Source organism: Corapipo altera, unplaced genomic scaffold (genome assembly GCF_003945725.1).
Source record: "Corapipo altera isolate COAL_440 unplaced genomic scaffold, ASM394572v1 54, whole genome shotgun sequence".
NCBI lineage: Eukaryota > Metazoa > Chordata > Aves > Passeriformes > Pipridae > Corapipo > Corapipo altera.
This window is the reverse complement of record NW_020884902.1, coordinates 3,015,299-3,037,385: the sequence shown is the minus strand read 5'-3', so window position 1 is coordinate 3,037,385 and position 22,087 is coordinate 3,015,299. Positions and strand designations below refer to the sequence as shown.

The 22,087-nt window shown below is 40.0% G+C and overlaps 1 protein-coding gene across 5 annotated transcripts in view; it reads right to left on the bottom strand.

Moving 5' to 3' along the window:
• The window catches only part of TFDP2 (transcription factor Dp-2), a 46,549-nt gene extending 24,575 nt beyond the window's left edge, over positions 1–21,974 (bottom strand). For 4 of the 5 annotated variants that reach the window (XM_027650660.1, XM_027650662.1, XM_027650663.1 and 1 more), the window contains exons 1-3: positions 21,865–21,973; positions 9,989–10,082; positions 4,058–4,124 (exon numbers count right to left, since the gene is read on the bottom strand). In XM_027650660.1, coding sequence (XP_027506461.1) covers positions 4,058–4,124; positions 9,989–10,003 — 82 coding nt within the window. In that variant the 5' untranslated portion in view covers positions 10,004–10,082; positions 21,865–21,973. Of the gene's footprint in view, positions 1–4,057; positions 4,125–9,988; positions 10,083–21,864 lie in introns of all 5 variants that reach the window. The other variant, XM_027650661.1, reaches the window with a different exon arrangement.
• Between the last annotated feature and the right edge of the window lie 113 nt (positions 21,975–22,087).

The window sequence follows — 22,087 nt, the reverse complement described above, 5'->3', positions numbered from 1 at the left end:
ATACTATTGGTCGAAACACCACTTCATGTCCCTTCACAGCAAACAGGACAGTTGGTTCACTTTGTTGCTCCAAAAAGTTAATGTGTTTCCAAACAGATCACATCAGCACCCCAGGCCGAAGGGACAGGTCTTGCAGACCAGATCACCAGGGTCACTGCTCTTCTGTAAAAGAGAAATGTAGCTTCCAAGAGCACCCTGCCCTGCCCACAGCCCTTGCACAGCAGCAGCCCAGGTCTGTGGGACACAGGAACCACTGCCAGACCTGGAGCTGGCCAGGACCAGTCCCAGAGCAGAAAAAGCATCACCATAAAGTGAGAACTGCAAACACAAGTACAACCAGCTGAGGGAACAGGTACTTCCTTGCTAAGATGACTTGTTGTATTTTACATCAAGTTCTTGAAATTAAGGCACCTGTGTTTGCTGAGGAGTTGGTCATTTCTAAAGTGCTGAAGGCAAAGTAGTATTACAGAACAGTAAACACCAACAAGAGCAATCTCTTCAAGTCTTATTTATGAAACAGCACAGAAAAAGTAGGAGGAAGTAGATGTCACAAAACATTCAACAGATTTCTGTATTCAACTGAAAGCAGAAATATGGTCAAAGTAACTATATATATATATATATTATCACAAAGCAACTGTAAAGGCTTTAAACATGACCAAATTCTAAATAAATGCCAAGTCTTAATAACACCCATCATTTGGGGACAAAAAAGATTACACTGATTTATGTCCCAAGGCACAACAGCAGTGAGTACACTGATAAGCTGAACACAATGAGACCCATCAGCCTCCGAGTCACGGTAATCTCATTGCCTGGATGAAAAAGGTCAGCTCAGATGGATCAAACTAGAATGATTTGTATAATAATACTCAATTCTTATATAATGTTTCTCAGCAGCACTTTCAAGGCACAAAGGAGGTCAGTGTCATTATTCCCATTTACCTATGGAAACCCAAGCACATGGGAAAGAAACGGACTTAAAACTCTCATCGAGAAGCATCGACTGCAATGCACATAAAGCCACCCCAAACTGAGCCTGCTCCTCACTGATGCAAACTCAAAATAAAAATCTGCCAGTGCACATAAGTATGTTTCTCTCAGAACAAAAGCACTTTGCTTCTGCATAAATTATTTTTCCATCCCTCAGTCACCATTATTGCTGTTCCTCATGGAGAGAAATCAGTGTTGCTATAATTTCATATTTTAAAAAAACATCATCACTACATAATTATTAATCCTCCTGGCATTTGTGCAATAGTTTTACTTGCATGCACAAAGAAAAATTCAATTTACACAATCTTCAGCTTCAAGCAGTCACAGATAAAGTTATTCATGTTTATGTACATGTACACTCACATGCACACACAAGACTCACTTTAAATCATTATGTGGCACCCTAAATAGCTTAACTTCACACAAACAACATGCACTTCTATACATATATGAAGCTAAAGAGATTTTAGTGATTTTTCCTCCTGTATAACTAAATCTGCTAGGTCTGCAGCTTAGTTGCAAAGATAATCAGAAACAATGTCAACTGGAGAATCTATAGAATCTGTCATAGCCAGTTTGAAGGAAACCATGGCTGATGGGGAGCACAGCCCAGCCAGCTGGGGTTACACACAATGCCTACATCAACAAAAAAAGCTTTTGAATTTCCAAACAAAACACCAGGGAAGTGTTGGTAATTTGGATTTCATATTCAGAGCTCTAAACAAGTGTCCACGTTTTAAAAGTGGACATAATAGCCATTTAAATTAATACAGCCTGCGGCAAAAAAAAACCAGTTCAGAGTTGTGAAATATCAGCAGTCCATCAGGATATTTTGCAATAACATATGTGATGTGCCCTCAGGATGCTTTATTACACTACAGCATAAACTCATCTCCAAGATCACCTATTATAACAGCATATAGAAAATCTGAATTATTATCATGCTATTAGTATGCTATTTTGGGACATTTATTCGTTTATTCATTGCATAAAATTACTGGGCCACAAACCTAACCTTTAAAAATTCCATAGTCTGTAGAAGCATGTACATATCTAAAAATACCTCAAATCAAACAGATCTGTAGAAAAGAAAAAGCAAAATAGGGCAGATGATATTTCCGTGTACTTTAGGCTTAAACTGAACAGTACATTTTCAGTCTTTTACTGCTCAATTTGAAACAAATTTACAGGAGTTAACAGCTGTACGAATCCAAAAGTACCAGGCACAGGTCTGTGGATAACCAATTCTGATGTCTGGGTCATTTTAGCAGGTCTCTTCAAGCACATCATGAACAAGTTCATTCCATTAGAGCAGCCCTGTGCAATAAGCCCAGTCAGGACTTAATAAAAAATAGGTACAGCATAATAAAAAGATGATTGAAACAAAGTTCACTGTGAACTTGTATTAAAAGTTAAGATTCCCACCCAAAGCAATCTCTCTGCAAGTATGATTAACACATCCTCTGTCCTGGAGCCTGTTGCAAGACTGGTGGTCTATGGCTGGACTCCCTTTTCCCTCCACAGCAATAAAAAGAGAACAACATGTAAATTCATAGAATTTGCAAACATTGATTTTATTATAAGGCTTCACACCCAAGCAACTCAGCAGATCAACCAGCCTTGAGACTGTAGATCCTTCTTTGAGCAACTGGTCTCTCTTCTTTGCTCTTGAAGGTATCATAAATCCATCATGCCTCAGTCTAACAATACTATGAAGGCACATTATAGACAGGCCCAGATATGTAGCAATAAACTGCCTTTATTCATTAGGAAGCTCACAAAGCCCTGATAAGATACAATGGATCTGAATGCCTGTTCTGAGTTTCTTCCCCCCTCCTTAATTTCCAGAGTCCAGCAGTGGACATGCCAAAAGAAATAAGTAAAGGACACTTCAGATTGAAAGGAAGAGACAGCTTAGACACTGGCTGTATCTATACGAGTTTTTCCAGCTTTTATGGAATATTTGATTCTCTAAGAAGAGTAAGCCATTGTGAACAAGATGGTATATCTCAAAAGAGATGTCAGTGATTTTTAATCATATCTCAAGGTTAAAAAAAATTAACTAGATCATAATATTGTAGAAAATATACCAAAATGGAGGTAAATAATACATCCATCATCCCAGGAGCACAGTCTGATAAAGACTGGGATAAGGATCACTGAGATATTACTACTAACAACATTGTCCTGTACTTATAAAGTTATTCAATTATTTTCTGTATAAATCCATTGCTTGTCTCAGAAATTATTTGAAAATGTTGCACTTATTTTAGTCTTTTTCCCTAGAACCATGACACAATAATCACAAAATAATGAAGCACAATTATCTCACCAATGCACAATAAATAATTCTCAGAGGCCTACCATCAGTCTGTAATGTTCTGCAAAGTTTAGAAAACTGGGAAGATACCGAAGCTTTAGTCATTTTCTGGTTAGACTCTCTCATTTTGATGCCATGAGCCAAAAATCATTCTTCCAGCTAGTACATGCATTTGTTTATTGCAGTGGATAACAGCAAACTTTACTTAGAAAGGTTGATTGAAATGTTTTCTGAATTGCAAATCCTCAAGTTTTCTAATATATATAAGGAGTTGCAGCTTTATTTTTACTGGAATACTGTAGCTGTTATGACTGATCATAAACCGTTTTTGAGTCAAAAGTGATTAATCTAGAAGTAATAAGATGAAACAGGACAGGACAAAATATAATTGTGCAGAACACTTAAAAGCATGAAGTCATGCTTAACCTTCTCTGCCATTTTGACAACAGAGTATGGGAACTTCAAGGGTGGAGTAGAAATCAGGAAATTCGGCATATTATTCACCATGAAGGAATGAAAAAATGGGCTTATTTTAGCCCCTAATTAAATTACTTTTACTACACCCTCTTTTCCCCTCTGAAAGTCTGAAGATCTTCCAATCTTTTCTACTGACACTTATATGTCAGTAATAAAACATTTACCATTTAAATTCCGAGTCTCCCAAATGTGAATCAACCATATACAGTGAAATAAGTCTTAATGTACACTTCTTCTCTACGTATACAAATAGAATTCTCTTACCTTTTGTTGGACTCTGGTTCTGATCTATAAATCCTTTCAAGTCTCCATTTGTGGAAGTCACACCAACCTGAACAAAACATTTTTGAAGTCTTAAAATACGATAAACCTTTCTTTGTTTTCTAATATGCAACTAACAATATTATGAAAGTAATCTGTTCTGCATTATGAACCATCATAATCCTATGGACAGTAGAGCATAACAAGAGCATGAGATTCAAGGCAAAGAATTCAGTTCAATTGTATTCTGCTACTGCACTACATGTGACCCAAGCAGCCCATTCTGGCTGTTATGGTGTAAGTCACTGTCCCCTCCAAGTCAAATGGAGCAGCTGCCACCAATAACAGCACAAACCTGCCTGATGTCCAGAACCCTTGGTATTAAGCTGCACAGGGTCTACAGGTCTGAGATGTGACTATTGATGCATTTTAGATACATTCCCCAGCTTCCAGAGATAAACTGACTCTGTGGGCAAGAGGTAAATAATACTTACTTAGGGTAAGTTACTGGATACATGGAGAACTGAAATCATACACAGAATGGTGCATCTCAGATTTTGGCAGGTACACAAAGCATAGAAAGGTGCAGTTTGTACAGAAAAACGTAAGATCACAGCTCCTGGATGAGGGAGGGAAGAGATGGACAGTCCCTCATACCCCAGCTAACAAGGGATGGGCCCTGCAGCAGCAAGTAATGGTAAGGCACTTTGCAGTTTCAGCACATTATGCTCACACCACCTTAGAAACCTCTGTCCAACAAAGCATTTTCTTTTGCTTCCAAGCTGGGAGAAGCACTGGGGGACTGAGCTCTGTTGGGGCATTAGGCAACTAAACTAAATACAAAAAACCTCTTTTTAAAACACTATAAAATTTGAGTACTTCTGTAAGTAATTGGGACAAAGGGGCCTGGTACCCAAGTTAAAAGAAAACAATTATATGACCAAGGATCAAATATTTGTTTTATTTTACAGATGTATGTAGCAATAATGGAACCAATGTTAGGGCCGCTTGTAGAATTTTAATAATCTCAGATTAGAACATAATTTAATTTTAGACAAATTAAACAGTAACTAAAATAAACTATACAAGAATAAAAAATACCTACCATAAGCATTCAGACGCTTGGTTCCACTAAAGAACTTGTATTCAATAAATAATTTTTGTAGGGAAGAAACTGCACACGGCATTGTGTGAAACTATTTCTATCAAGATTTTTTCACCATCAGGGGACACATAAAATGATTAACTGTTGCTGCACTACTCTGACTGTAAAACACTGCCTAAATGAGCTAATTAGGTGCTTCTGTAAACAAGCCCTAAAGATGCTCAGTGCAGACCCTCAGTTTATCTCAAATGTTGTTAGTATCCCACTTGCCCTTGCCTGTCTGTCCTGGCACACCCCTCTGGACTCTCATCACTGTTTCCCGGGGGCAGCCAGGTGCTTTGGTTGTTGCAGGCGATGGTACCACCAGAAGCTGTTTTGAAAGAGAGCAAGTGTGTCCCATGTTCCCTCCCCATTTCCCAGGCTGTCTCCCAGCAGGCGGCAGCAGTGCAGCAGAATGCAGCGGGGCTGGGGAGGGAACACCGGGATTGGAGCAGGGCAAAGGAATGAAGGCATGAAAACAAAAGCAAAACCTCTCCTATCACGATCTGGGAGCAGATCCATATGGAAAACTGAAGCACTCTGGTATTTTTCCCCCCGGGTGCTTGGGAGCAAGGAAAGCTCATCTGGCAAGAAGGGGCTGTGGTTCCTTACACTGAAATGTGTTCTCGAGGGGAAGTTTAAACCAGAGGTTGGAGAGGTTGGTAATTGCACAGTGAATAGCACTGGAAGGCCATTCCACTGCCAAGGGAAGAGCCAGCACTCCTGGATCATGCTACTGCTGCCTTTGCACAAACAACAGCTTCTCTCCAGGCCCCTTGCCTCTGCAAGAAGGAACACAAGGAGGAATAATCCTAAATTCAGAGAAAGAACAGGGGTCCACAGGGATAAACATCATGTTAGAGAAAAGGGCCTCAATTCATCTCAGGAGAAGGGATAATAATTATGATGAACATCCTCAAAGACACCACTGCAATTTGTTTGCAATTGAACATTCAGCTCTAGATTTACAACTGCATTTCCCTATTGATTCATATCAGCACTTCAATTAAACACTGAAGGTGATGTACATGTGCAGTGTCAGAATGAAAAGTCTAACACTTACATTTCATTTTCTGAAAGATTATTTAACTGCATCCATATTTAAGGCAATATAAAAAAGTACTTGAGGGTTTTTTTGTGTATGTTGTACTTCAGTTATCCAAATGACATAAGATTATAGCAGAATTTCAGTTTGCACATAAATATGTTACTTTCATTACAATGGTCCTAAGAGCACATTTATAAAGAGGATCCAATAAACAGCAGCACTTTTCTAAATTTAATAATCTTTGTATCTAAGTTCAGAAGAGTTTGAAAAGAAACTTGAATTTCGTGAGAACTTAAATGAAAAATATGGCAGACTTAAAGGAATTTGCTTCTGTTACAGAAGAATAATCATAACTAAGGCCTCAGAAGTAGCAATGTGTGATATAATATTGCAATACTGCAGCAGAACAGACATTTACAGTATTCCATCTCAGTGTTAGAGGTCCCAGGACAGGTTGTTATCTGGATCCCACTGCTTCTGGGATCTTGTAATTTAACCACTCCTAAACTAAAACCAGCAAACGATCCAACGCTTAATTGGTATAATTTGTTATTTTTGTATGTCTCGTGATATTTCTGCTTTATAACAGTGGCCCAGAGTGTGGATTACTGGGAATGGCAGGAGCTGGACTGCTGCTCCTGTCCATCTGTGGCATGATGAGCCCAGTCATGAAGCAAGATGGAGAAAGCACTTGGCAGGCCTTTGCACATAGTTAAATACTTCCACTGAAGTATTATGCCTTTTTTATCAGGCAACTAATTGTCCAAATGGGATGAGGGGAAAGGAAAAAAGAATCACAACAAGCTCTTGTAGCTTCCCAGCCTTCTCTAAGGCTTGACATACTGCTCAGGGCAAGTCTCCTAGACCAACTGCAGCAGTTAAACTTTCCTCCATGCTGACATGTGAAAGGAGAGCTATCATAGCCATTTAACTAACCTCATCTACAACAAGACAACCACCCTGAGAAGCAGTGACAAATAATTTCACATGGATAAAAATTCAGAGCAAACAATCAAAACTAACAGACTTACTGAAAAAAATCTGCTTTAGTCATATTATTTATTTGGTCCTAAAAATAAGTTTACCATTTTTTCCTCCATTTCTCAACTCTGTTTTGGTGCCTTCTTACCTGAAGGACAGATGGGAATGGAAGTACAAAACAGGCAAGAAAAACACATTTTATGATATAAGCAAAGAATGAAATAACCCAATAAGACAGGGTGATTAGAATTGCATCCAGTTGCAATGTATATTACATATACACAACATCTCATCTCCAAGAGAATCTGTAACGTTTACTCAACATTTTATTATTTGTAGCTGCTTTGTTTGGATTAGTTTTTTATGGAAGGTGAAATTACCCATAAACAATATTTCACAAGCAGATGGTAGAAAGTGTCCTGCATTAAAAGGAAGTGAACAGTGAGCCAGTCTTGATAATTTTCCAACCCTGTACACAAAAAGTTAGGAAGGAAAAACAGTGGTGGGGAGTGTTATTCATCTTGCATACACATCCAATCTATGGAAACATTTTGGCATGTGCTTGAAGCACAAGCTTCCTTGGAGGGAAGGCTGTTCACCACAGCTTATGGCATGGGAGATGAAAGGCCATTTTAGCCTAAACTCACTGCACTTGGCTGTGATGCAGAAGGATCACAAACATGCCCAGACTCTGTCCCAGCTGGGGGCAGTGATTTCAGAACACTGAGGTGGCAGCTTCCCTGTGTGTACACGTTTAATGAAAGATATGTGCCCTTTAAGAGTTTTCAGGAAGCTGCCCAAGTTCCAGTACTTTGACGTTCGCTTTCCTTGATGCTTCAACATAAAGGAAAAAAAGATAGAAATACTTTCACAGAGAAGTTCTCTCCCTCAGCTCACTCTGCAGATCATTAAACCATATCCAACAACATAACAAACACTAACCTTGCATCTGAAACAGGTTTTGAACTGCAGAAACCAACAGGCATATGCTAAACCCCCCATCTCTGCAAATTCAGAAGCATTCTTGGGCCTTCTAACAACATCAGAAAACATTAGGGCTGACACTGTTACCCTGAGTGTGCAAGTCTAAGTAACTAAGGTTTGGAAAACCTGAAGAAGTGCTACAAATAAGGACACAAAGCATATGACCACCATTTTTACAGGTAAACATGAAAACTGAGTCCTACATTCATCTGCACCACAGTAATATTTTTTTAAAAAATAAACTGATAAACATTAGATACATAACCAGGTTTGCCTAAGTTTGATATGCAAAATTTCAAAGCATACATACCAATAAAACATCTCTTCTATAAAGTAACCATAGCCTTGCAAAACCACATGCCTGTATTCAGCACAAGAATAGGTTGCCCAGACTGAAGGTTCACGTCTGTCCTTGAAGACTTTCAAAAGCCAGAGCCCTGACTGAACAAAGCACCAAACCACTGGATTGCAGTGTCAAAGAGCTTTACACAAAGCAGCACAATATAAGGCCTCCTGAGATCCCTTCCAACCTGTGCCACTCTGGCACTATCAAGCAACACTCCAGAGATTTTATTGGGATTGGTATTTATCCTATGACTGCATCAAACAAAAGGTCAAAACCACAAGTTATCTGGATTTGTTCAGCTGTTCCACATACATCAGTAGAACTACTTATTGAAACTAGAGACTAATATGACCTATGAAATAATAAGTCAAAGGGCTTTGCATATACATATCAAATTATGTTCTGTCTTGGTAAGCCTGAATCAAAAAGTGAGATGTAAGACACCTGTAAGTCTGGAACTACACATCAAATGAAGCTACTAATAAAGCCAACAGAAACTTCTGAGAGTTGAGAATTAATTTAACCAAACTATGCCCCTGGCACCAATGTAACCCAACATGCACAAAAGCTTTTGCAGTTACTGAACAGAGCACCACTCCGGGCTACCTGCACTTTTATCATGGGGCACTTCTTTGGGGTTGGTTCCTGAACCTGTTCAGATTTACCCAGACTGCAGGATGCCCTGTCAAAGGCTGTCAACAGGCAAATTGCCCAGGGCCCAAAGTCATGCTCAACTTAGTGATCACCAAACTTAATCAGAACTGTTCTCTATACAAATTGTGTACCACAGGAAGCACAGCTAATTAGGCAGAAAATTCAGGTCAGGATGTTAGACACTTCATAAGCATCCTCAGAACCTGGGATAGAGGAGTCAAACATGGAGCCTCCAGACACCGCACTACAGGCTTGTTAATGCAGCAAGAGAAAAAACAGGAACACCCTTGGTCTTCTAGAAACCAAGAGTGTACTGACATTAGTAGAGAAATATGCAGTCTTTCTGTTCTTTCTTGAGTTTTGAGGCAGACTCAGTAGAAGGATTTTGCAAAGGTGAGAAGATTCAACACAATGAGCAGCTCTCAGGTGAGTTTGGAGCCATATTAGAAGAATCACAGACTCACAGAGTATCTCAAGTTGGAAGGGACCCAAAATGATCAACAAGGAAACAGCACAAAGCATTGCCTCACTTATCAACCTGACCCACAGCTGAGTGGACTCCACATCCTAAAGAGCTTCAAGCCAGTTTAAATTTATCAAAACACGGCAGACGATGATGGGACGATACATTTATGCTGTACGAAAATCAGACAAGATTTTTCAATTTGAAGGTCTTAGTGTTTGATTTCTTATATCTGTTCATACAGTTCTGAAAGCCAGCAGTGACTGGCAGCGTGCCAATATACAAAGTAATACATGTTGCTGAGTTATACTTACATTTTTAGCCGTCATGTCAGACAGTATTGCTTTATATTTCGTAAAACCATAAGATATCCCTTTTCATCTTCACAGAATCTTTAAAATGAATATCCTGTAAGAAAGTTAGTAAAATATCTTAGGTGAAACCCCACTTTTTGATAAAATCAATCACCACAATAGTCAGGTTCTTCACAGATACTAGAAATGTACATTGCTTGGGACAGGCAGAGATGAAATCCTATACACAGACACAACTTTTAAAGAGAGGCCTAATTACATTAATGTGCTAGCAAAGCATGTCATGCCATTACTGAAGCTTTTTAATTAAAACCATGCAATCTTTTGCACCTAATGCAGAGTATGTCTTTATAAAAGGGAAGTGAATTACTTCTCTCCATTGTGTCTTTAGCCACCAACAACAGAGAAAGCTTTTAATGAAATGTATATATATGGAAAACATTCAGTATTTTTAGGAAACATGCAAGAAAAACCACTGCAGTTCAAACTCATCTTTTAAACATTTTATTAAATTTGTGTAATTAGAATTATAATATTAGAATTCTAGGAAAAGACAAAAATTTTGGTATACTGAAAAGTACTTAAAAGTGACTTATTTTTTAAATGGAAGCTTCCAGAAGTCTTAGAGAGAACAGAAGAAAAGTTACAAATCAATGCTGGCAGCACAAACCATTTTAAAGATAGAATTAACTTGACAAAGCGTTTAAGTACTTCAAAAGTACTTTATAAGTACTACCTGCAGTTAAAAATGAACTATAAAAGACATTTGGATTGCACTTGTATGTGTAAGAGAGAGAGAAATGTTCACACTTTCAAGTGTGGAATCAACTCAGTAAAATTAGGAAGATACCTAAACGAGTTACCAAATATGAGTCACAACCATTTACAGCAGAACACACCACTACAAAAGCAGGGTGAAATTCATGTTACTGCCTCTGTATTTTAACCTGCATGAGGTTTGAGAACAGGCAGCGCCTTCACCCCCTTCAAGGAAAGTGCCAGGAATTGTTCCAATGGGTGCACAGCTCATGGGGCACTCTACCACCACTTCCCATGACTGCATTAGCAGTTTTGGACAGACCAGAATATTAAATTCTGGGCTGTTTCTATACATGCCTTGGTTTATTCGGCCACCATATCAATAAAACTTCTAGTGGAAAACCATTTTACTCAACACAGAGGTGTCCTCCATTTCCTCTGAATGAGTTGTATTTAATCCTTAGTGCCTCCATTTATTGCAGCCATGATTAAGCAGTTGCTCCAGCATTGAACACCACACAATTCTACTAAGATATTCTCCTGTGAAAATTTGTACATTTCACTTTTACGACAAAACATCCAAGAAAATAAGAATATTTTTTCTCTGACTTCAGAGAAGGTGCTACTGAGAGATATCTATTTACAGCCTGGGGAAAGGGGACACTGCATCTGTGCAGCAATCCTGAAACTTGAAGAAGAGTCACAGAAAAGCCCCAAGGCTACAGAGGTCATGGAAAAGAGCAAAAGCTGAATTTTTGCATTGTATCTGAAAATTATGATCTTTGTGCTTGTTCTTTTTTCACCTTTCTCATCCTTCCACACAAACTCTCCAAATATATCATCTGGAGCTCTGGCCAAAATTCATGATGCAGTTTGACCTCTCTTTCTTTAAGAGGCTTTACAAGTAATTTACTCAAATAAACCATAGTTAAGAACACATTTGCTAAGCAGTTTTAATCCATTTACATATAAGCAAACCAGGTTCATCTTTAACAAGTTATTTGCTGTCAAGCTTAGTGATCCAGAAGGTATTGTCCATAAACTCTTACAGTCCTTCTCCACAATGCTCTTCAGCCAGTATGAACAGTTGGTATTCTTCCAGCTTTATGAACACATTTTGTCAAGCTCGAGAAGCCAGACTTTGTGACCCCACCATCTGCCATGACCTCTTGTCAGGTTCAGACAAAAGAACCGACACAGATGGCCTCAAAATGGAGATTCTCTTCATCCCCAATTGCTGCTTGTGCTTGCACCACACAGACGGAAAAACATAAAACTCAACCTTTTTGTTCTTTAGCTGGTTCCTACTGAAATGAAGCTGCATAAAGACAAGTTCGGAGCCAAAGCACTCGAGACATGAAGATTGCTTTATTTGAACTAAGACTGCCCCATCATAATCTAAGCCTTGGTTTATAATCTGCTCCCATAATTCTGCCTTTTGGTCCTACATTGCACGGTACAAGGAGCCAACCAAACTGTCTGACTTTGTAAACTTTGACTTGTAGCTTCTTCTAGAACATCTGTTTCCTAATTGCTTATGCCAATGACATTAAATGCCAGTTTGAGCATTAAATTTACAAAAGCCCAGATAATCAAGCTCTAACTACAACAAAATTGTTTGTTTATTTGTACCTATTCTCCTTACAAGTCAAAAGTCAGATTTACTGTAAAGTTTCTGTGATATTGAAGCTGAATCCCAGTGCCAGAAACAAAACAAAGCAGAAAATAGTCACCTGCAGAATGACATTACCTTCCTTCTTACGTTTACTTTCTATGGTCCAAAGTCTTATTGTTCAATTGTCCCTATAAGACACATGTAGTGAGTAAAACCTAATAGTAGAAAAGAATAAAGTTATGTAACAAAACACTCTGCCCTCGAAAATTAAGATTTACCACATTTATCCTGGTTTCTCTTCTCAAATTATCAGTACTTCACAATCAGACCTTCGCATAGACCAGCACCACACCAAGATCCTCCTCAGTGCCAGAGGCCAGTTCACCACATGAAGTGTCATTTTTATGTAAATATTACATCACTACTAAACAGCTACAAATGAAGACAACTGTTGGATAATTACTCGAACTGTTACGACATTAAATCTTCATGGTACACAACAAGAAAAGGAGATATTTTAGTATACTAGAATGATTTTTATCATCAACAAGGAGCACTTTTGTCATTTACTTGATCAAGAGTACTGCAAAATGAAAATTATTCCAAGTAACTGGGTCAGCTAAGAGGAAAGTGTGATCAGTTTCAAGAAAAAGAAACCTGCATTCCACTAGAGATTAATTTATATTCTTCACACCCCTCTCCATAGTACTGACTTTCAAGCTATGGTACTACAAGGCTGATCTCAGAAGACAGAGGTAACAAAAAGATTCCTTATTAATCAGTACAGGCTCAGCGTTAAACCACTAATTTATGCACAGCATCTACATGGCTTAGACCACCTGTTACACATATGTTGCTTCTTTGTGTCTCAGTTTTCTGACCAGTAAAATTTCAAAATTATTAAGTACTTATCAGAACTCCACCTGCTCCCAGGAAGCATTTCCCTATCTTGTTCCTAAAAAAAAATTTCAATATCCACCTCCTTTTTGAAGAAATTGAGATTAAAAAAAGACCAATTTTAGTGAAAGTATCTGTATGTACAAGTAAGATTCATTTCTTGGTACCCCACGCAACAGAAATGCAACTTTGTTAGCAAATTTCTGGAATTTAAATTACAGATTTTGTATCCCTATAAGAAAATTCCATTGATCTGCCAACTTTTTTTCTGAGTCCTCTTCAGATGACTTAGTCCCAGTTTTATCTTTCATATACACATACAAGAAATAAACTCAGCCTACAAACTGCAAAAGGCAGGAATACCACGTAACATCCAGCTTGTCACTTCATGAAGCACTTCAAAAAGGACTGTATTCAACAAGTCACACACAGAGTGGGAAATAAGTCACCACCTTCAGCTATCACACAGTAATTTGTATTTTGAAAATAATGGTAGAAAGTAGCTCTTAGGAAGCATTTGAAAGGAACTCCCACCATAACAGACAAGGTGATCAGAGACTCAAGAAAGGAAAACTAAGGGACTTGACCACTAAATGATATTAGAAGCTTTTAACAAAATAAAATAATTTGAGAAGAGTAGTGAGTTTAAAAGCTTCGTTTAATCACTTTTATTTGACTTAAAAGGCTGCAGCCTATGAATCCAAAGTTTCCCCTGCTACAAGACACGAAAATGAAATGAGAATGGCTGCTTTAAACCAAGGTGCAAGTGGAAGATAAAACTACCAGAACCTAATTTGAAAGCAAAGATCTCACCATGTAGTTGAGACTGAGCAAAATCCCAATGTGTCATCAGAACAAATCAACTGGGAACCAGGACCTGACAACAGCAGTAATTATGAGACAAATTTACACAGCACAAAGAACCTGGAAACACAGCCAAGGCCTACACACAAGTTCAATGAGTATAAACCATAGCACTTCAGTGGTATAAGGAACAGCCACCACCCAGTGTGGTTTGCCCAAAGCACGTCAGGGGAAATGCCCCTTTAAGGACTTCATGCAGCACATCCCGGGGCACCAAATTAACTGGATCTCGGTCAGTTCTCTCGGACTCGATCCCAAATGCTACAGCCCCACTGCTCCCACCACTTGCTGTATTTACTCTCACTGTTGTACTTATTACATGACTTACAACGTACATATTATATGCAGATGTATGTATTACATGACTACATATGTTGTACATATATACATGACTACCACAAGCACCACTGATGGAGGTTACTGAGTATCTTGAATCCCAGGGATGAAGACAGGTCTGAGTGGATGTACACGTGACAAGAACACACAACACGGGGATAAAATCCAAAGCTGGATTCAAACTCTTCCTTAGCTGAAAGTGCCCAACATCTCCATGCACTGAACTGCACGGCTGAGCCTCAAGTTCTGCTGCGTGTCCAGTCCTGACAGTGCCGAGTCCCAGATCCCAGCAACCTAGAACTGGATACTCCTGTCCTCAAGCAACTTAGTTTCTTAGGCATGTTCTTAGATAAGCTCAAAGTCATGCCAGTACTAGCAGTAAACTTTATATCTAACAATAGGAGCAGCACTCATGGCTTATGTCAAAATCAATGAGGTGAAGCATGTCCCCTATTGCCCAAATAAGGAGAACATTACATTAAACATGTGGTAAAATTCCCAAGTACTTGAACCTTTGAAGGCTCTTTTAATTCCCCAAACCAGCTTATTGTCATTCAAGATAAAGTACACAGGGTCTGATATCAGAAAAAGGAGTAACACTCATGCAGCACTTAAAACAAGATGATCTAAAATATCTTTATGAGTTTTTGTGCTGGTTTAAAGACAAACCAGCAGGGGAAATGAACTCAACTCAAAAGAGAGATTATAAGTCAGAATAACAATTTAATAAAATAATACAATAAGTATGATTATACAGACAAACAATTGGTTTTAACCCACAAAACCCAAAGGTATAACCCAGTACCCTGGGGCATGAACAGAGCGGTGTTCTTTGGGCCCCCTGAGTCTAAAGTAAAAGAAGAGGGGAAAACCTGTTGGTGAGAGTGCTGGTGCAGTCTGGTCAAGAGTGGTGGCTGCAGTTTGGTTGAGAGCAGTGATCTGCAGTCTTCCTCTGGATCCCACGACTGGTTAAAAAAGTTCCAAGACTCCAAAATTATATATCTCCAGTTCAGGCAGGAATGCTCAGTACTTCCCTCAGGTCAGGGAGTTCCACAAAGGGTGTGAGGACAGAAGCACCCTCCTGTCTCGAAGGCCTCTTAACCCCTAGTTTATAGCCTGAGGAGTCAGGCTGCCCTGGGCAGAGGTTGTCTATCGACAACAGTTTCAGGAAATGCCATGGAAGGCTATAGAATACACAGTTTTGGGTTACACCCATCCAGTGATGAACTGGTCCCAGCTGTTCTAACTAGGACAGTTTTATATACTACTTTTATCAGCATAGATACATTTGGAATTAACAAAAATGTAGCTGCAGTTTTTTTTAAGTAGCCAATCTATAAACTCATCTTTTGTTCTCTCACTAGGTTTCTCTCAGTTAAGCTGAGCTGAAAACAGCATCTTTTTGACTACTGAGACTTCACACAAGCTCTTCACACCAGCTTATACACTGTGTGATACATCAGAGAATGCTCTAGATATTAATCTAGTCTTGTAATGAGTTTTAATTTTGAGATTTTAAATTTCTAGAGTTACCAGTACATTGACAAATACATGGAACAGTTGCACCACCCTGCTGAGATACACTTTTGTCTACATCCCTTAGCTGGAAGGATCTTAACATCCAATGAACTGAAAATAATTTTACATTTGCATTTAATTAAAGATCACCAAGTTATATAGGGATAAAAAACTTGATGGTGAAGAGACTTAGCAGCTATGTCTTACATTTTCCTTCTAATTTGCTAGAAGCTTTGCTCTAGTTTAAAGCCATTATTAACTCTACTCTCCCATGGATTAAAGATTATGACAGTATTCACTGAAGGGTAAAGGTTACAAAAAATTTCATACTTCTGTAGTTATAATTCAGTACAAAGACAGAAAGGGATTTTTCTAGTGATGCACAAGCTCACAAATACTGATTACAGCACACAAAATGACCTGAAGGGTACAATTCCACATGATGTTGCACTGCTCTAAGATCCCCCCCTTGCTAAAAGGGATCTTCCACCTTTACCCACTTCTTCCACTTTCCATTCCTTCTCCAGGCTAAATGGTCTCAACAATTCCCATTCCTACCTGAGCTCTCAGTGAGCCAGTTCAGTTCTCATATGTCAGGATTGCAACAATGGGGCTGAAAGGGGAGTAGAAGAAAGTTCTCCATGTGCTGTGACCCACTGACAGCTCCAAGGGCCCCCCAGGCCTGTGCTCAGGACAGGACCAACCCTCAGAATTAACAAGCTGATTGCCCAGCTCAGTCTGGCTTTCAGAACCACATCATGACTCCATTTTAAAAAAAAAGCATTTATGATCTCCTCGAAATTTACTGATGAGTTCGAATGTGACAAAAGGTTGGACATGGTTTGTTCATATAAAGACTACTCCATGCTTTTGAAGAGGTCACTGGAGTGTGTGCCTGCTTCAAAACTCTACTAGGAAGAAGGGAGGTATTCTGTCTTCAGATCACAGCTTTCCCAATTTCTTATACAGCAAGAAGTGGGATGAATAATTTGCTTTTGACAGAGAGCAGAAGCCTGCTGTTACACCGAATCAATACACAGCTGGAAATTTTATCAGCTGTAGGTATGAAGATATTGATTTAAAAAAATTGTTTAAATGTATTTGGAATTGTAAGTTGAAGTTTAAATGAACTGAAGTTTATGACAATTTGATTGCACATTTAAGAGAAGAGAAATATATTGCTCATGTTTCTCAAGTCTCAAGGTCAAGTTTATAATAAAAGGAAAGGTTACCTAGCTCGTTCCTCCCAAGGAATAGAGAGCCCACGCACGAGAGGGTTTTTATTGCACCCTGAGGACATGAGCTCACTTTCACTTACAGTTTCTAATCTCATCCACAATTCTTTGTCATGTTACCACCATAATACTTGGATGACCATTGTGGTTCCCAAGTGACTTTTAATGCATTGAGGCATCGGCATTCACAAGCCTCAGTGAGCAAATACTGATACTTTTGCTTTAAGATTTTAATTCCCACAAATACCACTATAATAGCTGCTACCAAGTTGAAGAATTCCTCTATACAACTAAAAGTTCACAGTCTTAAAGGTAGTGAGTACCCATCACAACCTGCTAATTTCTTTCTGAACAAATGACCTTATTTATTTTTTATCCACTTACATCTTGGGCTGAAATTCACAATAACAAAACAGTAAATGAAAATGGTCCCTTACTCTCACAGAAAACATTTGCTAACACCACCCCCGGGAAATGGATTATGAGTTCCTATCAAAACAACCTTCCCATACACCCTCCAGGTGTTACAGTCACCCAACAGGGATTAGTGAGGGACTGTGGAACTAAAGTACTGAAGAGGCTGTAAGACAGAGCTAATTATTTGTATTCCCACCCAAATCAAGACAAATCTGGCAGCAACAGGAATCTGATAAAATAGGAGAAACAGGACTTGCCAAACAGAGGAGCATCCCCTACCCTCATAGGAAAAAAGAAATTAAGCTGCAAGGCCAGAATTACATTCACAAATGGATTTGGGTCTAAAGAAGTTAAAAATTCCATGTTTTGGACACAAGCACTCCATTCACTGTTAGGAAAGAATCTAGGAATAGAAGTACAGTCTCAACTACCATCACTGCTTCCTCTTACTACTGCTTGAGTAAAACCTGATGGTCAGGGCACATCTCACTGACTGAAATAATGAAAACCAGCCAAAAGAAAAGGAATATCACCTTTATAAAGTGGATTATTTCTAGAAGCTTAGTTAACTAAGAGCATGTTCAGAAGTTCTGTGAAAAACCTGTCTGCTCAATGTCTATCAAATATCCTAAGGACTGTAAAACAGGAAGATCACAATGCCACAACAATTCTGGATGGTGCCTTCAGAGACACTTCTGAAGGAGCCCCCTCTAGAATTCAGGCTTAAGTGATTTGGGAAGGTAACAGTATCAAGTCGCCTTCTACTTCTCTTTTAAACATTATCAAGTCAGAAAGAATGAAACTGCCAACACCTGAACTGCTGCAGTTCTCAGCCAAGCATACTAACAAACCCACACGTCTTTTCCCAGCTTAGTTCCAGACTCCATTGTGACAGTCAATACTAGATGTGAGCTGGATAAAGCATTATTTTATCACCAAGTTAGTGGTGCAAAAATCTAAAAGTTTCTACAGGTTTCAGTAAAGACAAATATTTTCAAAAGTGGCTTCAGTAGGCTGCAGATTTTGCAAACTCTGTTCTGAAGGCAAAGAGTTTCTTCAGCCTTACTAAGGGAATGGCTGGATCTAGAATTATTTCCAAACACCATCCCTTTTCATTTAATTACTGTTCTGTATTTCACTAGAAGTGGGATATTCTAAAAGGCTGTGCTTTTGCTGTAATTCTACTAATGCAGACATGTTAGTATAAACATTAGCATATATTAACATATATAGTAGTCTTGCAAGGTGAACTATCGTAGGCCTGCAGTTTGATTTGCTTAGATTGATTGCTATGCTATAAATATTAAAAGGTATAAAAGTAAAGTTGAACAGTCTGTAAAGACCTTTACTGGAAACTATCACTGCACACAGGAAATCAGACCAAGGAGCAAAGAAGTTCCTTTAATGAAACTCTGAAAGTAAGATCACTTATTACTGTCTCAGCTTCTTGCAAAAGAGCTGTAGTCTCCAAATCAAAAACAGGGGAAAAAAAGAATTCATTTCATTCTACTACTGGATGTTACAAAGCAGAATCAATCCAGGAAGCTGTTATAAAACTGTCACTCCCTACCACACCTGCACCTTTTACAGTATTTCCTTGCAGATACCAAGTTTCTCAGATCATTCAATAGGCATTTATGATTCCAGCTCTGACACAGTATGTGTACTATTACCACACTGGGACACTGAGATTGTTTTTCACCTAATACCTGAAGTTTTGGGATAAACCTCTGTGATTCCAGTGACTTCTTGGGTTTGCACACAAAAAAATCCACAAATATATTTCCTTGCACCAGACTAGGCTGTTTATTTTCAATATTTCAAGATTCACTGCTGCCTCATTAGGAGTCCTGTCCTGTGAATGTAATTGGAAAGGTAGAGGAGAAAGCCTTAACCATTACACCCAAAAATATATAGAAAAAGCAAACCATTTAAGAAATTGTTACTTAATAAAGACAACCCTAAGAACACTATTTTAAGGTAGTACATCAGAAGAAATGCAACCCCAAGAACTGAATTAGGCTGGCTATAACTAGAACTCATTCTGCTTCACACTAGGATGTAGAAGTTTAAATACTACCACAGTTTGGGCTGCAGCAGCTGCCCTTCCTGTCCATGGCAAGTCACTGTTCTTCTGCTTTTGAGATTCACACTCAGCTTTCAAAGGCACAGTGACAAGGCCTTCACATTTAAACCAAATAACATAATAAACCCTAGACAGGGACATAATGTCGGAGTTTTGGTTCCTATTTTTTCGCTACACCTGTAACAAGTTTAGCCAAAGCCACTGAAAGATGTTCCCTGGAAGGGGGCTCACAAGCCTTCAGGAAGTACATCCAGATGCTCCAGAGGCCCCTTCAGCAGTGTCTACAGACAAGAGCAGACAAAGAATTGTCCTGTACTACTGACACCCCTGCAAACTGCTCTGTGCCTTTGCCCAGCTGAATTATTTGGTCTATCCCCTTTACCCTGGAGAGCTGCTGGCAAGATCCTGTACTGCAAACTGCACCTTATCACTGTGTGCAGTGAGGCTGGCAGTCAGAACTCCCAGCAGCAATGAAGAGCATTCCTATCACTGGTGTGTTCTCTGTAAAATTAATTACATCAGCGTAGTGCAAGTCAAATGGTTTCTTTTTGTTGTGCTGCATTAGTGATTTTTGTCCAAAGGAAGTGGTTAACAGAAAGCCCAATAATTTGACAGTGAAATAAGATCACTCTTAAATTCACTCATGAGAAAATCTTGTTAGTATTTAATAATTTTCATTTCTTTTCCCTAGTATAAAACTAAATCATTTGACCTGTTACTCTTTCCTCTTCTAAAGGCACTAGAGTCACTTCACAACAAGAAACATTTCAAAGGAGAATTTTTGTCCCCTCTTATGACCATCTTTCCTGACAAGTCTTCTGTTTCCTAGAACTCAAACTTCTCCTTACTCTTCCAAGTTTTTTAAAGTGTTGTAGTTAGCACCCTACATGTTATTTTGAACAGAAGTTCCTGAAATTCAGCACTTCACTGCATACAAAACATCTCTGAGTACACACAGCATTGGCACAAGTATGGGCTGTGAAACACAGTTCTGGGTTTGTCCTGTAAGATTGGTCATCTCACGAGCTTTTGTCCCATGTAAACAGATCATACATTACTTGTGTTTGGCAGGACATAGTATAATCAATTAACTGAACTTAATTTGGGAAGGGTAAAGAAATTGAGAAAAAAAATATTCATTTCTCTTTTAACAGCACCCATTTTTACTAGCATAAAATTATTTTTTAATCACAGACTGTATCAAGCTGTAATTTTTTACAGCATCACACAACCTCCAACGTTTTGCTGTTTTCTGTCAGCATAATTAAGTTACATCAGTTACATTAAGTTACACAGCAGTTGAAAAAAAAAGTCAGCTGTTAAAAGTATTAATGAAGAGTCATAAAAATAATTGAACTAATTTCAAAATTATGAAAACTAATAGAGTAGTAATTTTAAAAAAAATTTTACACAGCATGATAAATCATATCAATGTAAACCACTCAATTTCTCTGTCAAATCAAGAATTTAGAGAGAAAATGAAACCCAAAGTCCTTTCCCCAGCGAACAGCAAGGGCTGTGACACAGAGCTCGGCATCCCCCCTTGACTCAGGGAGGGAGTACGCTCTCGTCTGCGGTTTTCTCCCACATTTCAAGGAAGTTTGCTTATTCCGTATTTTCCTCCTATTGTTTGTATTCCCAGCTCCAACAGGCGGTGTTTACTCCGGGTTCACCTCTGCCGTGGAGCCCTTTCCAGCCGGGCGCCGGGGCAGGCCTGTAACTCCCAGGAAGAGGCAGCCGGGGAAGTTTTGTTGTGCCGGGCTGACCCTCTCCGGGTCAGAGCCCTGGGTCAGACCCGCCCCGGCCCCAACTCCCAGCACCCCCGGGCAGGGCCGAGGGCCGGGCCGGTCGCTGCGGGTCCCGGGTCCCGCTGGCCCCGCTGAGCCCGCACGGCCCCGGCGCGGCCCGGCCGCCGCTCCCACGATGGAGGAGGTGCCCCGGCTGTCACCGCCGCCCGGGCCCGCCCGCAGGTGTCGGGCACCGACTCCCGCCCTCAAGGGCGCCCGCTCGGCGAGCGGCGGCACCGGGTGGGGGCGGCGGCGGGACCGCACAGCCCGCGGCTCCGGGGGCGGCGGGCGCTGATCGCTGAACAAACGCGCTGCCCCCCACCCTCCCGGGCCCCCAAACCCGCCCCCCGCTCCCCGCTCACCCGCAGGCCCGGCCAGGGAAGGAGGGGAAGGCGGGCGGCGGCGCGGGCCGGGCCCAGACAGCTGCGCTGAGGCGACGAGACGGCGACGGTCCCTTGGCAGCCGCGGCGGCGGGGAGCGATCCAGCCACGCCGCGCCGACGACGCCTCTCGGCCGGGCCGGCGCCGCGCCCCCGGCGTTGGCGAGGAGGCCACGGAGCCGGGACGCCCCGGCGGCCCCGGAGCT